Source organism: Pseudorca crassidens, chromosome 9, assembly GCF_039906515.1.
Source record: "Pseudorca crassidens isolate mPseCra1 chromosome 9, mPseCra1.hap1, whole genome shotgun sequence".
Taxonomy (NCBI): Eukaryota; Metazoa; Chordata; class Mammalia; order Artiodactyla; family Delphinidae; genus Pseudorca; species Pseudorca crassidens.
The window spans coordinates 95,806,783-95,824,517 of NC_090304.1; the positions used below are offsets into that span (position 1 = coordinate 95,806,783).

Genomic DNA, 17,735 nt, shown 5'->3' on the forward strand with positions numbered 1-17,735 from the left:
TTCTTTAAGAGGAAATAATCTCTATCTGAGAGTATTCATTGCCTTTTCTCCCTATTACAGGTATTGTGTCTTGTGTATTTTTCTACATTTGAGCATATACACATACACATGCACTCCTGACAGTGTAGCTTTTGAATTTGATGCCACTTATGGGCTTTTGATCTTAATTTTGTCAGAGCCAGTTGTAGAGTCAGAAAAATGAGGCTTCATCTTTAAAGAATAACCATAGTTGGTGATATCTTGGAGCATTCTCTTCCCCATTAGACAAACAGTGGTAAGAAGTAAGTGATGCAGGCATGAGTGATGAAGGCCTTCCTTGGAAGTTGATAACTCCCTCAGAAAAGGCTTCTTCCTTCCTTTCTTTTTATTTAACTTGAAAAATTATTGAATGTCACCAAATTGTTTGGAAGGCAAATCTCTGATGAATAGTAAGTTTCTGGAATGAATAAGTTTTTATTTTAATGGTGAAAGCCAAGATTTTGAGAAATTGCAAGAGAAATTGCAAGTATCTTTAATGTTGCTGAAGTGTGGCTTGGATCTCTGAGGCTGTAACGTTAATCCAGTGAAATGAAGCACACCAAAACCACGCCACACCCTCTGACTGGCAGCTGATCCTTCCACAGCATCAAGGGGAGTTTTTGTTGGCCTCTTGTGAGGGAAACTAACAAAATAATTAGATCTGACTGGGCATTCTGTTTAATGTGGGAGGTCTGTGGTTCCTGCTCTGGGTTAATTAATTCCACACAGAGGAGGTAGGGAGGTAGGTGAGTTCCTTTTAAAAAAAAAAGGTCTGTCATTCATCTACTCACAGTATCAAACCCCAAATCTATCAACCCATGCATCTCTACAGGAAACTTTGCCCTCCAATTAATTTAACGTTCACACTGGGTAGGCTCTCAGAGATTTCCAGGGTTGATAGAGAATAGCTTTTCTTAAAAGTTTATGGGACTTCCCTGGAGGTCCAGTTGTTAAGACTGCGCTTCCACTGCAGGGAGTGCACGTTTGATCCCTGGTCAGGGAACTAAGATCCTGCATGCTGCGAGGCGGGGCCAAAAAAAAAAAGTTTACATCTGCAGGGCTCATTGGAGGAGGAGAGGAGGAAAATAGGAGGAGTCCCCATCCTCAGGAAGATTGAAGTCGAACTGGAAGCAACGGCTGTACCTCCTTACAAAGCTTTCTTGCTAAGGTAGGTCGGGGTCAACTGCAACTAGTGATACTCAACATGGGTCTCAATGAGGGTGAGGAATAGAGCTTTGGTCTGGTAGGTTTTAGAGGAATCGCTCAAAAGGAAGCAAAAACTCAGAATTGACTCCCTTGTACTATGCACATCTCTCACTGTAACCATCCTCTCCCTTCATTCCCTCTTTTTGCCCCATTTGGTAGATACATTTGCAGCTGTAGAGCTTCTTTGAAACTCCTAGAAGATCCACAAGTAGGTTGGTTGCTGTGTATTGCTCCTGACCCAAGAGCAGACAGCATGTCTACAAGAGTCAGTTTCACATCTCGCCCTGGGGAGTTAGTGACTGATGTGGAGGCAGGCCTTTAGGAAGTTTAGACTACTTTTCCAAACTGATCTGTTGCCGCCTCTCAAACACAAGAGTCAAGCAACCAGGCGGTTTTCAGAAGCTTGGGCCACTCCCCTACCTCTACCCTCAGTGGTCAAAAAGGAAAGTTTTTTGCCTTGCTGTTCATAGGGCAGGGGTTATGTGGTTATTTAAGGCTTAGTCCAATTCTGGGAAGTTCCCATAGATGTAAATCTGAGATCAGGTTAACGGGCTTTTTGAAAAAGAAGTGTTACCAATTCGAAGCAATGAGAGAAATGGAAATAGGTCTTGTTTCCCATTCTTTTGCCCGAATGAATGCTTGTTCTTTTCAGCTCATAGGAAGGTCCTGAGCCACGGAAGGTAAATAAGACCAGTCTTCTGTCCTACCCAAATTTCCCACTCAGCTTGGACGTACCTGTGGGTGGAAGTGTGAATTGTGCAGCTTCAAAGACAAACTGAGAAGACAGCTTCTGCTCTTTTGCAGCTAGTGAAGAAAGGTTTGAACTTTTTCTTCAAGTTGGATGCAGTGAGGAGTTACTTGGCATCATTGCTGCCACCACACCTACACTAATGATGCTGAGTTCAGGATCCAAAGAGGCCAGAAAGGTTAGCTTCCTGGGATAGGGTGTGCATCTACAGGGATTGCTTGCTGTAATGAGCAATAATCACTTCTTTCTGGGGCTGGAGGGTGTACAATTTCAGAGGACGGACAGAGCTGGGAACTGTGCCGTGGCAAAGGCAGGCTGGGTGTGGAAGTCCACTCCTGACGTTCATAGCCAAGTGCAGAAGGCCTTAAAAAATCCACTCTTCCTTCCACACCCAGCCTTTGCCCTCTCCCCCTGCTTCCACTTCGGAAAGTCTGAAGCATGCTTGGAAAGCTGTTTTCTGCTTTCTTCTCTCTTCCTCCCCCTTTCTGAGCTCCCAGCTGCTCAACCTCTTGCGTAACTGTGAGAGAGCACTGAGTTTGTTGATGGGCTCCAGATGTGGAGCGGGGTGGGGATGGTAGGTCTGAAGTCCCCTGAGTGCTCTAACTGTGGGAACATAGGGCCCCGACACAGCAGGAGCGAGGACACATTGCACAGAACCTTTATCATGGGGTCAGCTGACCGCTGGGCTGGGAGGACAGAGAGCAGTTGGGTGATGTTTCAACCCCCTGCCTCAGCATCAGCCGCCTCCGTGGCAGCCTTGATTATTCCCTGAAATTCCTCCTGACCAAGACGGTAAGGAAGAGCTGGAATTGTGAAACAGAGTTATGTGAAAAGTCTTTGCGGTACCCCAATCTGAGCCTCTTCCCTCAAACTCTGGGTCTTGGCACATAAGATACAACAAGTTTGGGGTTTGTTTCATTTTCTTTCTTTTCTTTTTTAAACAGAATAGCCTGAAAATTACTGTTGTGATCTGCCTCATAAAAAGGTGGTCAGAGTTAAAATACTTTTATGAGCCTCAAACAGTGTGAAGAAAGAAAGAATAAGAGGCTTCCACCCCCAACACCGCTCCTCCACCCCAGGCCAAATCCTGGGGCTTCCTGGTGCCCACAGCACATGCTGAAGCCTGATAGTTTGACCTCTATTAGCTAGAGCAGGTAGCTGCAGAGAGCGTCCCACCCCCTCCTGCTTCTAGTCCGGTCAGCTCCAGCCTCCAGACATGGGGGGTCCCCCTGCTAATGCTGGCCCTGTCAATGAGTGACCAAAGATTCCTGCAGTTCAACCTTCTGCTGTTCCTGGGTTAGGCAGGGAGGGTACATACTAAAGTCACTGAATCAGAGCAAGATTTGTCCATCCCAAAGAGGACAAATTATTTTCTGCTATCCTTCCCTCACTGGAATTTATGCCAGCCTTGGGGGATTTCTCCTTCCTCTCCTTCAGGGAGGAAGAGTCTCAGGGGTCCCTCCAGTGCTGGTTAAAGAGGTCCAGTCTAGCTGCGTTCAGCTCCCTAGGGCCTCCCCTGTCAGTCTCCTGGGGCGAGAGCTGGCTTTGCAAGGTAAGGATCCTCTGTCAGCTTGGATTTCGGGTGGCGAGAATGACTTTCAACCAGGCTCAGTTTCTAGGCTTCACCTTAGGTTTTCGGTGCCCCCCTCTTCTTCCTTATTAACCCCTCGCTCGCTCCTACAGAGACCCAGACTGCTGTAGGATGGTGTGCTCAACAGTAAACCTACAGCTTGTCTCCCGAGTGTAATCCTGCAGGTTGTGGTGAGGGTGGAGCTACACGGGGTAAGACGATAATTCCATTCAGCTTTCCTGTGCTTTACAGTTTGCATGGCACTTTACCATGCCTCCGTATACCTATCCTTAGAAAAACCTGTGACACCCTATATGCAGAGTTATCCACCCCATTTACAGGTCGTCATGGTGGAGGGGCTTGGAGTAGGATGAGGAGAAGGGGCAACAGAGAGTAGACCTGGATACCCTCAGCAGATATTTGGAGGTGATGAGAATATGTTGTAGGGCTGCGACCATGAAGTTCATTGGGAGCTCATGGAGGATTCAGGCACCTAAAGTGAGAAAAAAAAAAAAAGGTGGGATTGTTTAGAGAAAAACTGTCAAAAACACCCTCTCAGAAGAGCCTTAAAGCCTAGGGGTGGAGGGTGGTCTAGGAGAGTCCGAAGGGGAGGGTGAGTGGGGATAGGGGTGTGTACGTGGTGGTGGTAGTGGAGAGCCCAGCTGCAGAGAGATGAACAAAGCGGGCGCTGTGCAGGCCGGGGGTGGGGGGGAGGTGCTGCTATGGGAAAGGGTGGGTGGGGGGATCTTGGGCTCCGGTCCCACAAGGGCGTCTCCTCCGGCTGGCCTGGCGGACGGGACGGGGGACGGGGGCGGGGACTAGCGGGGGGGTGGGGTAGGGAGGCGGGACCCGCTCGCCCTCCTCCTACTCAGCGGGCTCCCAGGGAAAAGCAAGAGTGTCCTTCTGAGCCTGGGGCCGCGGCGGCCGAGCCAGGCGAAGGAACCAGTGTCCCCCTTTCCCCCCGAGGTAAGAACGCTCTCCCCCACTACGCCTGCGGGTCCTGCTAGCTGCGCGGCTGGGACTGGATAAGAGGAAGTCCCAGGGACCTGGAGGGAGCCCTCAGATCAGCTCTGGGCTGGAAGAGCCCGGAAGAAACCGGTAGGGGAGGAGGGGGTCCACAGGTGAGTGCGTGGGGGCGCGAGAGGCTTTGTACGGAGTGGGCTCCGCTGCTTTCCCGAGAGCTGCTTGCTCCTGCCCTCCCGAGCCGCCGCCCGCGCCGCCGCCAGAGGGGGCCCTTGCGCTCTCCCCCCGGGGGGAACGCGGATCCTTGTCCCAAGACCCTCCTTCGGGCACCCAGACATCTGGGCGACACTCGCGAGGTCTCGTCCGCCTGCTCCCCACACCTCCCCTCTCTCGCCGACAGAAGGACTGAGAGCCCTGCACCAGGACCGGAGGTGTCTCCCGGGGCATCTCAGCTCCAGTCCCGGGCCGGGCCGCCTTGGCGGACAGGAAAGGGCTGCGGAGTCCGGCTTGGAAGCAGTGGTGTCCGGGAGAGACTCTTGCGTGTGTTCAGGAGATGGGTGGCACATCTGAGGCTTCCCCGGCCCTCTCCAAGACCCCGCGTCTTTAGGGGTCTGGGAGGCCAGAGGGGGGAAGCTGGGGGCAGTGAGTCTCCGCTCTTGCCACGCCCGCACGGTCCATATTCGAATCCCTTGCGGAGTTCCCTGGTGCCGGGGCTGAGCCAGGTCCTCCGGGCTCCTCCGGGATACGGAAGCGCGGGCGCCCGGGGGCGGCGGGGGGCTGGGGCAGCTGGGTGGCCGAGGCGCCCGCGGACGCTTCCGCCGAGGCGGGCAAGAGGGGAGCCTGGGCCGGGAGACCGAGCGGTCCGACGGGGGACCCAGGGCGCCGGGGCGGGGCTGCATACTGGGCCCGTTAGCTCAGCCGTCCCGGAGTCTGACTCATCGAACCGGTCACACACAAAGCCAACCTCCCCACCACGTCAGGCATCCCACGCGCAGACACACTCGGCGCCCCACCCGGCATCACCCACGCACCCTTCCCACCGCACACGCCACGCGGACAGCTGCGTCTCTCTCCGCCGTGACAAGTGTGGGACCCAGCGTACACCTAGGACTCCACACACACGCCAAGCACCCGCAGCCCTCCCAGGAAGCCCACATTCACACCTGCGGCCCCTAGCGCTCACGCCCTTCCCCGGGCCCACGCACCCCGACACACGCGGCCCCGCCGTTCACACACACCCATCACGCACTCAGTTCTCACACAGGCCGACTGTTACACACTCACCCCCCCCACACACACACAAATGCTGCACACGCGGCCCCCCTCCCGCCGCCGCCCGCGGGGAGCCGGCGGTGTCTGGGGGCCGCCCCTTTCGCCCGCCGGGCAAACAAGCGGCCCCTTCTCCCCGCCCGGCCAAAGAAAGGCCGCTTGTCCAGCGTCAGCGGCGGGCGGGGCGGCCCGGCAGGCGGCCCAACACTGCGGCCTTGTCCCACCTGGCGGCCCTGGGGAGGGCGGCGAGGGGCAGCAGGGAGCCCTCCGTGCGGAAACCCAACTCAGTCCCCCGGCCTCCCCGGCCTCGGAGAGCCGCCCTTTTCCGGCACCCCACCTCCACCCCGCACACAAGTAAAATCACACCCCCGAACTACACTCTCGCCTTGTCCCGCCGCCTCCTCCAGCCCCGGCTGCCCGCCTACGGTCTCTCCCCACTCCTGGGTCCCCCGGCCTGCCCTCCGGCCCCCTCTTTTACTCCAGGGCCCCGCCTCCCACCACACCCCCGGTCTCCCCCTCCACGGCCCTGGGTACCTTCGACTGCTCCCCCGGTCCGTCACCCCCTTTCCTTGAGAACTTCTCTGTCCCCAGTCTCCCCCATCTCCTTCGTTCCCCAGTCCCTCTACCTTTCCGTCCCCGTCTCCCCCCACCTCTGCGTCCCCTCGACTCTATCCGGTTTCCCACCTCCTTCCCCTCCTCCCCATCCTCTGCCCTCAGTCTTCCCTCCCCAGCCCTCCTTTTCCCTCATCCCTCAGTCTCCCTCTTTATTTCCCTCCAAATCCCTTCGTCTTCCCACCCGCCCCGTCCCTCCGCAGACCCCTCGTTTTCCTTCTCCCGAAGTTCCCTTCGTCCCTGGCTTTCCCCCACGCCCTCCCCCGCCCTCGCCCGGCTCCGGCGCCCCGCCCGCTGGGCTCCCAGCCTCAGTTTCCTTCCCTTCCCGGCTCCTTCCTCCGCCGGCGGCCCTTCCTCGAGGGCGGATGTGCGCCGGATGGGCGAAGGCGGTGGCGGCGGGTCGAGAGGATCCCAGCTCTAACCCCGGAGGCCTCGGGCCACAGCCATGCGACGCCCAGGACGAGGCCTGGGCTGGCCGCCGGGGCCACAGGTGAGGCCGGAGCGGAAGCACCCGTGCGGGGGCTCCGCCGGGACCGCTTTCGCTCCGGGGCCAGCCTCGGACCTTTCTTCTGGTGCCTAATTTGGAGTCTGGACTTCCTCCAGTGCCTGTCGGTTCCAGACCTTTCCGGCCGCTCCCTGGGCCCCCACCGCCCTGGCTAAGGTGCCGAGACCCCCGAAGCGGTGACTCTGGGCGCCCCACGAGGCGCAGAGAGCTGGGGACCGGGTAGGGCTGCTGATCCCCCGTGGCCTGGATGCCCGGGCGTTCGCGCTGGGCCGAGAGGCCGGAGGGGCCGGAGCGGGGTCACCTGCCGGAGCTCCGGCGTCGCCCCACAAGGGGCCCTCCAGACACCCAGGCCTCTGCCACCCTGAGCCCGAGGAGGAGCTTGGGCATCTCTGCTCGCGGCGCAGGAGGGCTACTGAGAGCCGAGGCAAACCGCGGCGCTTCCCCCAGTCCCTCCTTCCCGAGAGCTGGACTCGCACCGCAGGGGCCTTTTTTTGGCAGCGGGCGGGGCGGGGTTTCCCAAAGCGGCCGCGGAGGCCGGGCTGGGCGAGCGGGGTGGGTAATTACAGCCCCCGGGTAGTGGGCAGCCCGGTGGGACGGGAGCAGGTCGGCCGGTGGGAGGCGCCTCGGAGCAGCCCGCTTGGCACTCCCTGCCGGGGGTGGGGTGGGAGGAGAAGGCGCCCCCGCCCCGACCCGTCCCCCACGCCCCCCACCCCGTGGCTGCTCTCCCGGCCGCTGCGCAGCCCCTGGGTCAGAGCGCCGCCCGCGTGCTGGGACGCGCCGGTCTGGTGTACCTTTCCACTTCACCTGGATTAGGTTTCGGAGCTGGGGCCACAGCCCCGCGCCTCCCAATCTCTACATCTTTTCTTATCTTCTCTGTCTCTCCCTACACCTCTCTCCTTATCTCTCCTTCTTCTTTCACCTCCTTATTCCCTTCTCTCCTCCCCTCCAATCACTCTTGTTCCCCATCAACCTCATTCCTTTACAATCTTTATCTGCACTTGAAATCCTTGGTGTAAATAAAAGAGCACACCCACTGCCACCTCACAGAGTGATAATGACAACTTGACAGATGAAGAAACTGAAGCCCAGATAGGTGAAGTGACTTGTTCGAGATCATGAAGCTCATACTGATAACTGGCATGTTTATAGTGCTTTGCACTTCACAGTGTCATTTCATATAATACCTGAATCTCCAGACAATCATCTTTAAAAAAAAAAAAAACCTAATAGTTTTATTGAGGTATGATGTTCATACCATAAAATTCACTTAATTTCAATGTACATTCCGTGATTTTTAGTATATTTACAGATCTGTGCAACCGTCATCACAAGTAAGTTTTAGAACATTTCTATCACCCCCCTCAAATCTGCCCACTTATGGTCACTCCCTGTTTCACCCCTAGCCCCAGGCAAGTAGTGGGTGTTTTTTCTTTAAATCATTATTCCAGTTTTATAGAGAATGATCTGACACTCAGAGAAGTTAAGTAACTTGCCCAAGATCTCTCAGCTAATAAATAATAAAGTCAGGATTAAAATTTAGGCTCTAAAGAATAAAATAAAATAAAATAAAATTTAAGGCTCTTGTACCCCAGTCTAAAGCTCTTTCCACTAAGTGATGATGCCTTTCTTTCACCATTGTTTATCGTTTTGTTTTTCTTACTCCCTCTTTTATATAAACTCTCCATCCCCAACCCACTCTCTTGCCTCTCCTCCCTCAGAGAATGCTGAGGGATTTCCCTGAGTACAGCAGTCTCTGTCCCTGGAAATTCTTCCCCCTGGCCAGGTCTCCTGGGGAGGTGCCAGGCCACCTTGAGCTTTGGTGTAGGTTAATGGCCTTTGCCTTCCCTCTTCCTAGGCAGACTTGGGGCGGGCCCCAGGCCCTGTTCCAGCCTCTCTTCCGCCAGCTTGGGTGGAAATGGTGACGGAGACGATGCAGTCCAGGTCCGGAAGGGTGGAAGCTGGGAGGGTAAAATTAGTAACTATGGCTAAGGCCTTTGGGCCCCACTGCCAGGGTCAGACATTACTTGGAATGCTGGCTCCTCCCCCGACTTCTTCTCCAAGTCCCTTGGAAGATGGCTGGAAGAGAAAGTGGAGGGGCACCCTGCTTTCCTATGTCTCCCTCCCTACATTCAGTTACACTCTTTTCAACTTCCCCAGAAACATTGTTCAGCAGCAGATGAACCTTAGCAAGTTGGCCAAGGATGGGCATGTAGGTACATATTAGTACACAAAGGTCCTTCCTCAGAGTTTGCAGGTACCAAAACTGTGAGCCAGGGAGAAAGGGTTGAGTGAGGAAGAGTTCAGGTTCTGGCTCTGGAATCTATCAGTATTTTACCTCTGGTTCTAAGGACCTCAGCTTCCTACAGCACCAAATCAGGTGAAGATCCCCAGAGTCCTATATTCCCAGTGCTAGTCACCATGGAGGGTTTCTATTTTTTTGCTGACTGTTTGGGGGTAAGATTGCTTTCTGGGGAAGAGAGGGTGCAGAAATTGAGACAAAGAGATGGCAGGAATAGTTGTTTTTCCCGTGTATCTCCTTTAAGAAAACATCCTTCTGAGACCCCTGGGAAAAGAGACAAAGGGAGAAGAAGGAGAGGGAAAGGCTGTGGGAGGGAGCTCCTGCTCAGCCCTGCCACCCACCTGGGGCCCCCTGTCTACCAGTGTCCCTGGAGGGGCTTCCTTGGACTTGCTTCTCCCGCTAAGGTAGATTTCCCCCACCCTGCTTACGGCTCCAGTTGTGTGAGGGTCCTCAGCTGTCAAGGCCTGAGCCCTGGGTGTCAGAGGCAAGAAAGTACAGCAGTACAGGTTGGGCCCTGTAGGACTTTTTGGGCTTCCTGTGTGTGGCAAGGGCCAGGACCGGTGTGGTGTGGTATCCACGCCACAGCTGAAGATGTGGCATCGCCTTCCCCCAGGAAGCTCCTGAGCTGCCTCGACTTCTCCCTCAGCAGGAGCGTGCTGGAAACCACGGTGACACGGGCCTGCGCCTTCCCTGAGAACCTTGCTACAGAGCCTACGCCTTGCCCTTTTCTACCCTGGCCTCCCCACCTCACCTGTTTTCTGCTGTGTCCGCAGGAGCTCTGGAGCCCCAGGACAATGGACACGATCAATAGGAACCAAGTGGGCCCTGGAAGCAAGACCCCAGCTATGGTGCAGGTGAGTGTGGTTGGGGGCGGGGCAAGCGGGCTGTTGGTGAGGATGAGCTGACTCCTCTACCTACCTGTGGTCCCAGCCCAAGGATGACAGTGGTACTACCTCTGCTCTTCCCCAGGTCCCAAGCCTATTAACAGCTAAGTCTTTAGCTGAATTAGGTTAATTGGTTCACCCAGAAAATACCCTTTGAAAGTCAGGAAGTGTTTTACAGATTGACCCTGAGCTGTATCTCTCTCCTCGATCCAGGCCCTGCCCTCTCTTGTAATTTAGTTTAACAGGGGCAAACAATGGCCAAGTGGATTGCCACGGACAGGTCTACAGGGACAAGTCTTGATCGGTCCCCTCTACCAGTACCCCCTCCTCTTACCAAGCACTTCCCCACTCCCCTTTCTCCTGTTTCTGTCCTAACAGACAAAAGGGCAGTTAAACCAAGACTTGAGATAAATCCAGTGGGACGAGTTAGTGGCCTAGATTCAGATCTAATTACAATTTAGTGGAATACTGCTCTGTGCAAGATTTTGCACTACACCCTCAGAGCCCTTTGGAGAGCGCAGGTGCTGGAGAGAGTGCTGGTGTGAGGACGGGGACTAGGGTGGTAAGGTGCCGGCCAGGAGTCTCATGATGCTCCTCCCCCACCTCCACTACCTGCAGAAAGGACCCTTGGACCTGATCGAAACAGGCAAAGGGCTGAAAGTGCAAACGGACAAACCCCATCTGGTGAGCCTGGGCAGTGGGCGGCTCAGCACGGCCATCACTCTTCTGCCGCTGGAGGAAGGTGAGTCTGGGGGGCATCTGACCTGCCACCCCTCCATCCCCGTAGACATTCCTGCCCTGGGATCCTGGCATGTGCTGGGGCCCTCTTGATACCTGCTGGCAGTGTTCACCTCCAACAGATGGGAGGCCGTGCCACCTACCCCACCAGTTTGCTTCCCTTGTCTCTGCCTGCCCAGACTAATCTAGCTCCATGACTGGGATTAAAGGTCAGCTTAGAAATCAGGAGGAGGGCACTGAAACAGGAGAGCACATGGCTCTTGGCAACCGCTGTGGCCAAGAAGAAAGGGGGCCCCCTCCAGGGCAGTGCCTGACATGGGAGAAGGTGCTGGTGGAGATGGAGAGATGGCAGTGGGGGCCCCACTCCTAGTTAGGCCCTGGCACAGCCCCTTCCACCTTGCGGCTTCTGCCCTTCCTCTCTGCTCTCGAGGTTGCACTTGTTGCCTGGGTGATACTACATTCCCCACATTCTCCAAATACCGGTCCCAGGGGCTCTGCCAGGGGGAGGGGCTGTGCCTGCGGAAGCCCGGGGAGAGTTGAACTGAAGAGAGGGGAGTGAGGGAGGGCAAGGGTTGCAGGTGGCAGAAGGGAGGGAGAGAAGAAGGAGGCTGAGAGAGTTTGAGGAAAAGATGGGGGAGAATGGGGAAGGAGAAAAAGGTCTTAGGGAGGGAGGACTGGGTGGACAAAGGGAAGGTCTGCAGAAAAGTCCCCCTTCCCTACTCTATCTGTGGATCCACTGTGCCCTTCGGGCCTTCATCTCTGGGTCTGAGAAGAGCTTCTACCCCTTACTGTCTCGACCAGGCTCAGGGGTCCCAAAGATGTGGCCCGTGATTCTCCCTGGAGTAGGAGGTGGCAGTAGATTTCCAGTGTGGCCCTCCTTGCCCCTCTCTGCCAGCTCAGCCTGGACTACCCCTCTGACTCAGTTTGCCTCCTGTCTTCAGGGAGGACAGTGATTGGCTCTGCAGCCAGGGACATCTCACTGCAGGGTCTAGGCCTGGCTCCAGAGCACTGCTACATCGAGAACCTGCGGGGCACCCTCACCCTCTACCCCTGCGGCAATGCCTGCACTATTGATGGGCTCCTGGTCCGGCAGCCCACCCGACTCACTCAGGGTAAGTTCTGACAGCCCGGAACCTAGGGGGCTGTTTAAAAGCTTGTGCATGACAGGTGCAGGGGAAGCCTGCTGTGTTGGTTGCCATGGTAACCGCCTGAGTGGCCAAGTTGGGGGTGGGGTGCTCAGGTGCATCTGGATCGGGTGCATTTCGAAACCCCTCCAGCATCCAGACTTGTCTTCAACCTGCTTTTCTCTGGTCACCCCCACCCTGCCACCGTGGGGAGAGAGGAGGGCCTGCTTCCTGCTCTCAGAGGGCACGGGGAGTGGTGCAGTGGTCACTCGTGGTCGTTAGGGGAGAGCAGTTGGAGCAGCAGCGAGGGGAAAGTGGCACATGGCTCCGTGATGCCAAGAGGGAGTTGTTCTGAAAGGCTGTTGAGGCTGGGGAGCTGCTGAGGATAATGGCGATGGGACAAGGGCAAAATCTGATGGCAGAATCTGAGGACACGCTCACTCCTGTTAAAACACTGTTGACAGTAGCTTTTGGGTCATGAATATGGTTACCACCCTGTTTCCCAAAGCAACAGGCCATTCCGTTGTGTAAGGGAGCTCTAAAAACTGGGCCTCCGGTTACTATGGTGACCAGGCAGGTAAGGGGTTGGCCAGGTAGCACTCTGATAAACCAGGTGTGTTTGCCCTGGACATCAATGTATACAGTGAAGCACCGTATTAGGGGGATGACAAAAGTGGATTTGGGTGGGGGGTAGAGGATGGAGCTTTGGACTAAGCCTGGCTCTAAGTAGGAGGACCCGTGTCCTGGCAGTGTTTTCTTGGGACTCTTACCTCCTACTGGCTGGAAGCTCCTTTGTAGTGGAAATCCCACCCACTCCACTGTTTCCCTCTCTCCTTCTCTTCACACCTCTTGGGGTCTCTCCCTTCAGGGCTGACCCAGGAGACCCAACCTTCCTGCCTTTGGGAGTGTCAGGGGGACAACTGACTCCAGGGAGACAGGTCTGCCAGGAGCAGCAGCAGACAGGCCCTCATCTCCTCCAGGGCTTCTCTGACTCCAGATAGAGGAGGAACCCCCATAAATTGAGGCTTTGGCTGTGATGCCATCTGGCTCCTGACCGTACTCTTCCATCTCAAAGAGAGCATCTTCCCCAAGATTTGGGTACGTGGAAGTGAGATAGTAGAACAGCAAGGAGAGGCAGAGGCAGAGTTCAAAGAAGGCTGGAGAAAGAGCCCAGCCCCAAATCCCTCACGTTCATGAGCAAGAATTTTCTTCCCCTGTGCGTTGTGAGCAGGGTGGCGGAACCGATGCTCTGTAGGCCTCTCTTGCCTGGTCTTCCCAGGGCAGCATTTAGCTCCCTGAGAAGAGGGAGGGCCTGGGCCAAGATGGAATTCTTAGGCATTTCCTGTGGCCCAAGTGACCCCCAACTCTTGCCCAGGCAAAAGCCCACCCTGCCAACTATGTACCCTCCCACTCTCTCCTGACCCTAAACCCCCTTCCCTTTCGCTCCCTTCCATCCCCATAGCTGCCTTGTCTAGGCTCGCCTGTCTCAGAAGCTTGGCAGCCTGGGGAGGGGTAGGCAGAGGCACAAAGGAACGGGTGTTCTTCTCCCCAGCACTACCCCTCCCCTGGGCTCCAGGAGCTGAGGGTTTCCTTGTCTCATCTCTGGAGCAAGGCACCAAGCCCAGCCCTGCCTGGCCCCACTCCGGACATTCTTGGGAGCGCGTTTCCCTGGAAACTGGGTGGCTCGGGGGTGCATGTGCTATCTCTATGTGTCTGTGTAACTGCAGTGTGTTTATGTATCTCCGGATGTGTTTGTGCCTCTGGGCTTGTGTATCTTTGTGTTTGTGTCTTTCCTTGTGTTTATGGATCAGAGTGTTCAAGTTGGGGGCAGGGGTGAACTCAGGGCTGATGGTAACGAAGTCCGTGTGTGCGCCTGTGAGGATATGAGAACTCACTGGCCACGTGCCTATCTGTGGGCGTATATGCAAGAGGATCATTTTCCCTGTCTTGTTTCCCCGATCCAGCCTTGTAGGGGGGACCCCCCTCTTTGAAAAACAGAGGGCTACCCTAGAAATAACAAGGAGCCCTCTCTGGCTGGGCCGGGCTTTGGATGCATCATTCTGGGCACTGGGCCCAGCCATAGGCAATTGGAGAGGCACACGTCATCACGAGCAGGGTGGCAGTGACAGGCTCTTCCAGCAGGAATATGCCTGGCCAGGGGGTGGGGGGAAGCAGGCAGAAAACAGATGCCAACCTTTAGCTAGAGCTATGGACATGGGGGCCAGGAAGATCCTGCTTTCAGTCCTATCCCCGGGTATCCCGGGACATCCCACGCTGCCCTCTCTCTACAGAACAAGAGGTGGAGCTAGGAAGAGGACCAAGGAAATGAGGAGGAATATCATATCTGGGTCTAGGCTGTCCCGCCCTGAGACCACATCGCCAGACCACATGAAAGATCTGGGAGGGGACCAAGTAGGGAAGGGCCCGGAAAGCCATGAAGCTCAGGGACCAGGCTGTCTAGACAGAAGGTCCTCATCCTCTCCCAGCATTCACTGCCAGCCCTTCGTTGGAGTCTCCTTCACTCCCCAGGCGCCTCCTTGGTGGGCAGGGGCTTCTCTGAGGGCCAGCAGGGAGGCTCCCTGGAATGTGGCTGGTGAGCCAGGATTCCTGAGTTATCCAGCTGCCTCCCTCTGGGATCCAGGACACTGAGCCTCTTCCTCTTCCACACAGCTGTCAGTTATTCCTTCTGTAAAATGGGAGTGATGCCTCCAACTGTCCTCTGTTATAAGACTGATAAAGATCTTGACTAATAAAGCTCAAAGGAAGGAGAGAAAAAGCAAATGCTCCTAGCTCCCCACTTCTTTGTGTCTGCCTCCTGCCCCATTTCTCCCTGGCGGTATCCTCTGTGTCCGTCTGGGTCAGTCCAGCTGGCCGTCACAGTTTCCAGACTGATGAATCACATTTCCTGAGGAGATTTTTTTTTTTTAAACCCTCCCCCTATTTTGCATTTGACCCTATATGGTTTTCCTTTTTCCTTCAGAAGGGGAGTAAGCTGTATGTGAGTATATGAGTGCGCGGGGGTGTGCGCGCGTGCGTGCGTGCGTGCGTGCGTGTGTGTGTGTGTAGTATGGCTGGGTGGGTAGGAGTTCAGTGAGGGTGGAAAAATTGTTTGACTGTTTCTCTAAGGAGGCTGACTTTTGACTTCAGAGTCTCTCTGGGGACTGAGTGAAAGGCTATCTGTGCCTGAGTGAGGGTATAACCAAGAGAGGGGCTGGTGCCTGAGGGGTGGTGTGTTTGAGAATAAATGTGTGTGGGAGACAGGACGTGTTTAACTGGGGTGTCTGTGTGATTTAGAGTATGCACGGCCGAGTGGTGTCTGTGTGACTGAGCAGGTGTTGGTGTGTACCTGGGAGAAAGTGTGTGGGGCTACGTGAGCGCTGAGCATACAGAAGACGTCTGAGAGAACACAGTGTGTCCCTTAAGGTTCTGGTGTCCAGAGGCCAGTCCCTGGAATGAGAGGAACTTTCTGGGACCCAGGCTGGGTGGTAGGTACTTGCCTGGCCCAGAACCTCAGCCAGGTCCTGGGGGCTCCAGAGGCGGCTGGCACTGTTTCCAGATGGGAAGGGTACCTCCTTGGGGTGAAAGAGCTCTTTACGGGGCTAGCACGACCGGTGGTTGTGGTTGGAAGGAGGTGGGTTGGCTTCTGGAGCCCCAGGGGAGTGGGCTGGCTTGGAAGAGGCAGGGCCTTGGTCCAGTGTGGGTCATGGGGCGAGGTGAACTGCTGGGAGGGTGGGGGTAAGGGGGGCAAAGGAGGAGGTGTTTAGGGTGGAGACAGGGGCCGGGCTCAGTGCTGCGCACACTGCACACAGCACTGCCTTGGCCTGCACTTGTCAGGGTGGCAGACTGAGGGCCAGAGCTGGACCCAGTGACTTAGCTGGATTCCCAGGAGTTTCACTCTTCTCTCTAATATATGGAGCCATGGACTGTCAGAGCTTAACCTCTGCTGTCATCAAGCCAGCCTCCTCACTCTGTTGATAAGGAACCCGAGGCCAGAGGGTGTGACTGGCCCAAAGTGACCAGCCAGGGGCTGGGCCGGCCCCCTCCTAGGCCTCTGGTGGCTTCTGGCCACAGAGGGGTCTCAGTGAGACCCCAATTCCCCTTACTTCTGCCTCCTGGCTCTTCACCCTCTGGCCTTTGTATCTACCTCTCACCTTCTACCTGTCCTTCTCTCTGTCATCTCCCTGGAACCTTTCCTCCTTGCCCCACTTCTACTCCTGACCCGGGCTCAGGACTTCTGAGCTGGCTCAGAAGTCAGCTGGCTCCCTCCCCGCATCTCCCCCGCCCCGCCCTCTCCATCCCGCTCCTCTCCTCTCCTCTCCTCTATCACTTCCTCTTCCCCTCCTCCTCTCCTTTGTCCCTCCCTCCCGGGCTCCCTTCCCCCGCCGCCAGTAGCCGGCCCGCCCCTCCCCGGGCATTGGTGGCTGCTCGCTGCCTCGCCGCTCGCTGCTCCGAGCCCGGAGCCGGCGGCGGGGAGGTCGGCCCGCCTCTCCAAAGGCCCGGGGCGGGCCGGGGACCTGGAAGGCTCGAGCTAGCAGGGGCGAGCGGTCCGGAGGTCCGGATTCGGTGGTGAGTCCTCAGCCCCCGGCGGCCGCAGCCCCGGCAGCAGGGCGCGGAGCAGCTCGGGCTGGGAGGGGCGTGGAGGGGGTGGGGAAGCGTGCGAGGAGGGGGATCGGGTCCCTGGCCCCGCTTGGGAGCTTGAGGCCGTGAGGCTCGATCGTGTGTGTGAGCCCTGAACATATCTAAGTGGGGCGCCTGGGCTGGGGCCACTCCTCAGCGGGGCAGACTTCATTTTCCCCAGCACTAGGCGGTCCCCTTCGTGGGACCTGCCTCTCTACGGGGTTGAGGGGTCCTGGTTAGGATGAGCGGAGCCTGTGTTACGGCTCAGAGGGGTCTCGGATGGAAGGAGCCAAGGCCCCTCCTCCCATCTTCCCTTCGCCCCAGCCTCCTTTTGGCCAGTTCATTCTATTTGTGTGGCCAGCAGGGCAGTGACTGTCGCTCTGAGTGTGAGGCTGTCTGCCTATATCTGTGTGTCTGTGTGTTTCTGAGTGTGTATGTGTGTGAGCCGGGATGAGAGTGTGTTTGTGTGTAGTGTTTCCCCCCCTGCATCTCTCAGAGATAGGATCCACCCTCTCTTTTGCCCCGTTTGTTTTTTTCCCTCCAGATGTGCACCCACCTGCACACAGCTCGGCCCTGAGCCCCTTTGGGGAGGAGGGGCACAAACACAACTTTGCCTGGATGAGAAGGGGTTCTTGGGTTTCGTGAGTGGGCTGACCTTTGGAGGTGTGGGGCAGGAGTGGGCAGAGAGGAGGTTTCTTCCCAGAAACAGGCTTGCCAGGCCCCTGGGGGCATGGGACCAGAGTTGGGGCCATGCCTGGGGCCCCTGAGTGCAAATAGAAAGTTAATTTGGGCAGGAGCTGAGCTGCAGTCAGTCCCGCTGCCCTCCTGCCCGCTCTATTAATACAGATCCAGCTCTGCTGCCTGGCATCACCTATTTATAGCCCCAGAGGCAGCATAGCCACACCCCTTGTATAGAGGAGGGTGAGGGGCAGGGAACTCACAGCTATAGGGGCCAGGGCCGGGGTCCGTAGGTGCCCACAGCCTCCTTGGGTGGGCCTGGCACTGATGGGCTGGAATCCACCCAGACTCCCCACCTCCTTCCCAGTCTGGACTATGTGGTCAGGCTCCTGATCTGCCCCGCCCCCCCTCCCTGCCCCCCATCAACCTAGGGTTGAGTGGGTCTGTCTAGACCCTGCAAACTCATCATTAATTAGCTTGTTAAATGGCTGAAAGGAGGGGGCG

The 17,735-nt window shown here is 56.4% G+C and overlaps 1 protein-coding gene across 12 annotated transcripts in view; it reads left to right on the plus strand.

The window, feature by feature from the left end:
• The first annotated feature begins 5,359 nt into the window (after positions 1-5,359).
• The window catches only part of PHLDB1 (pleckstrin homology like domain family B member 1), a 44,462-nt gene continuing 32,086 nt past the window's right edge, over positions 5,360-17,735 (plus strand). Inside the window, exons 1-4 of one of the 12 annotated variants that reach the window (XM_067751214.1) lie at positions 5,360-6,876; positions 9,964-10,044; positions 10,693-10,816; positions 11,754-11,924. In XM_067751214.1, the coding sequence (XP_067607315.1) occupies positions 6,832-6,876; positions 9,964-10,044; positions 10,693-10,816; positions 11,754-11,924 (421 nt within the window). In that variant the 5' untranslated portion in view covers positions 5,360-6,831. The remainder of the gene's footprint in view (positions 6,877-9,963; positions 10,045-10,692; positions 10,817-11,753; positions 11,925-17,735) is intronic. The other 11 variants (XM_067751208.1, XM_067751209.1, XM_067751210.1 and 8 more) reach the window with 11 other exon arrangements.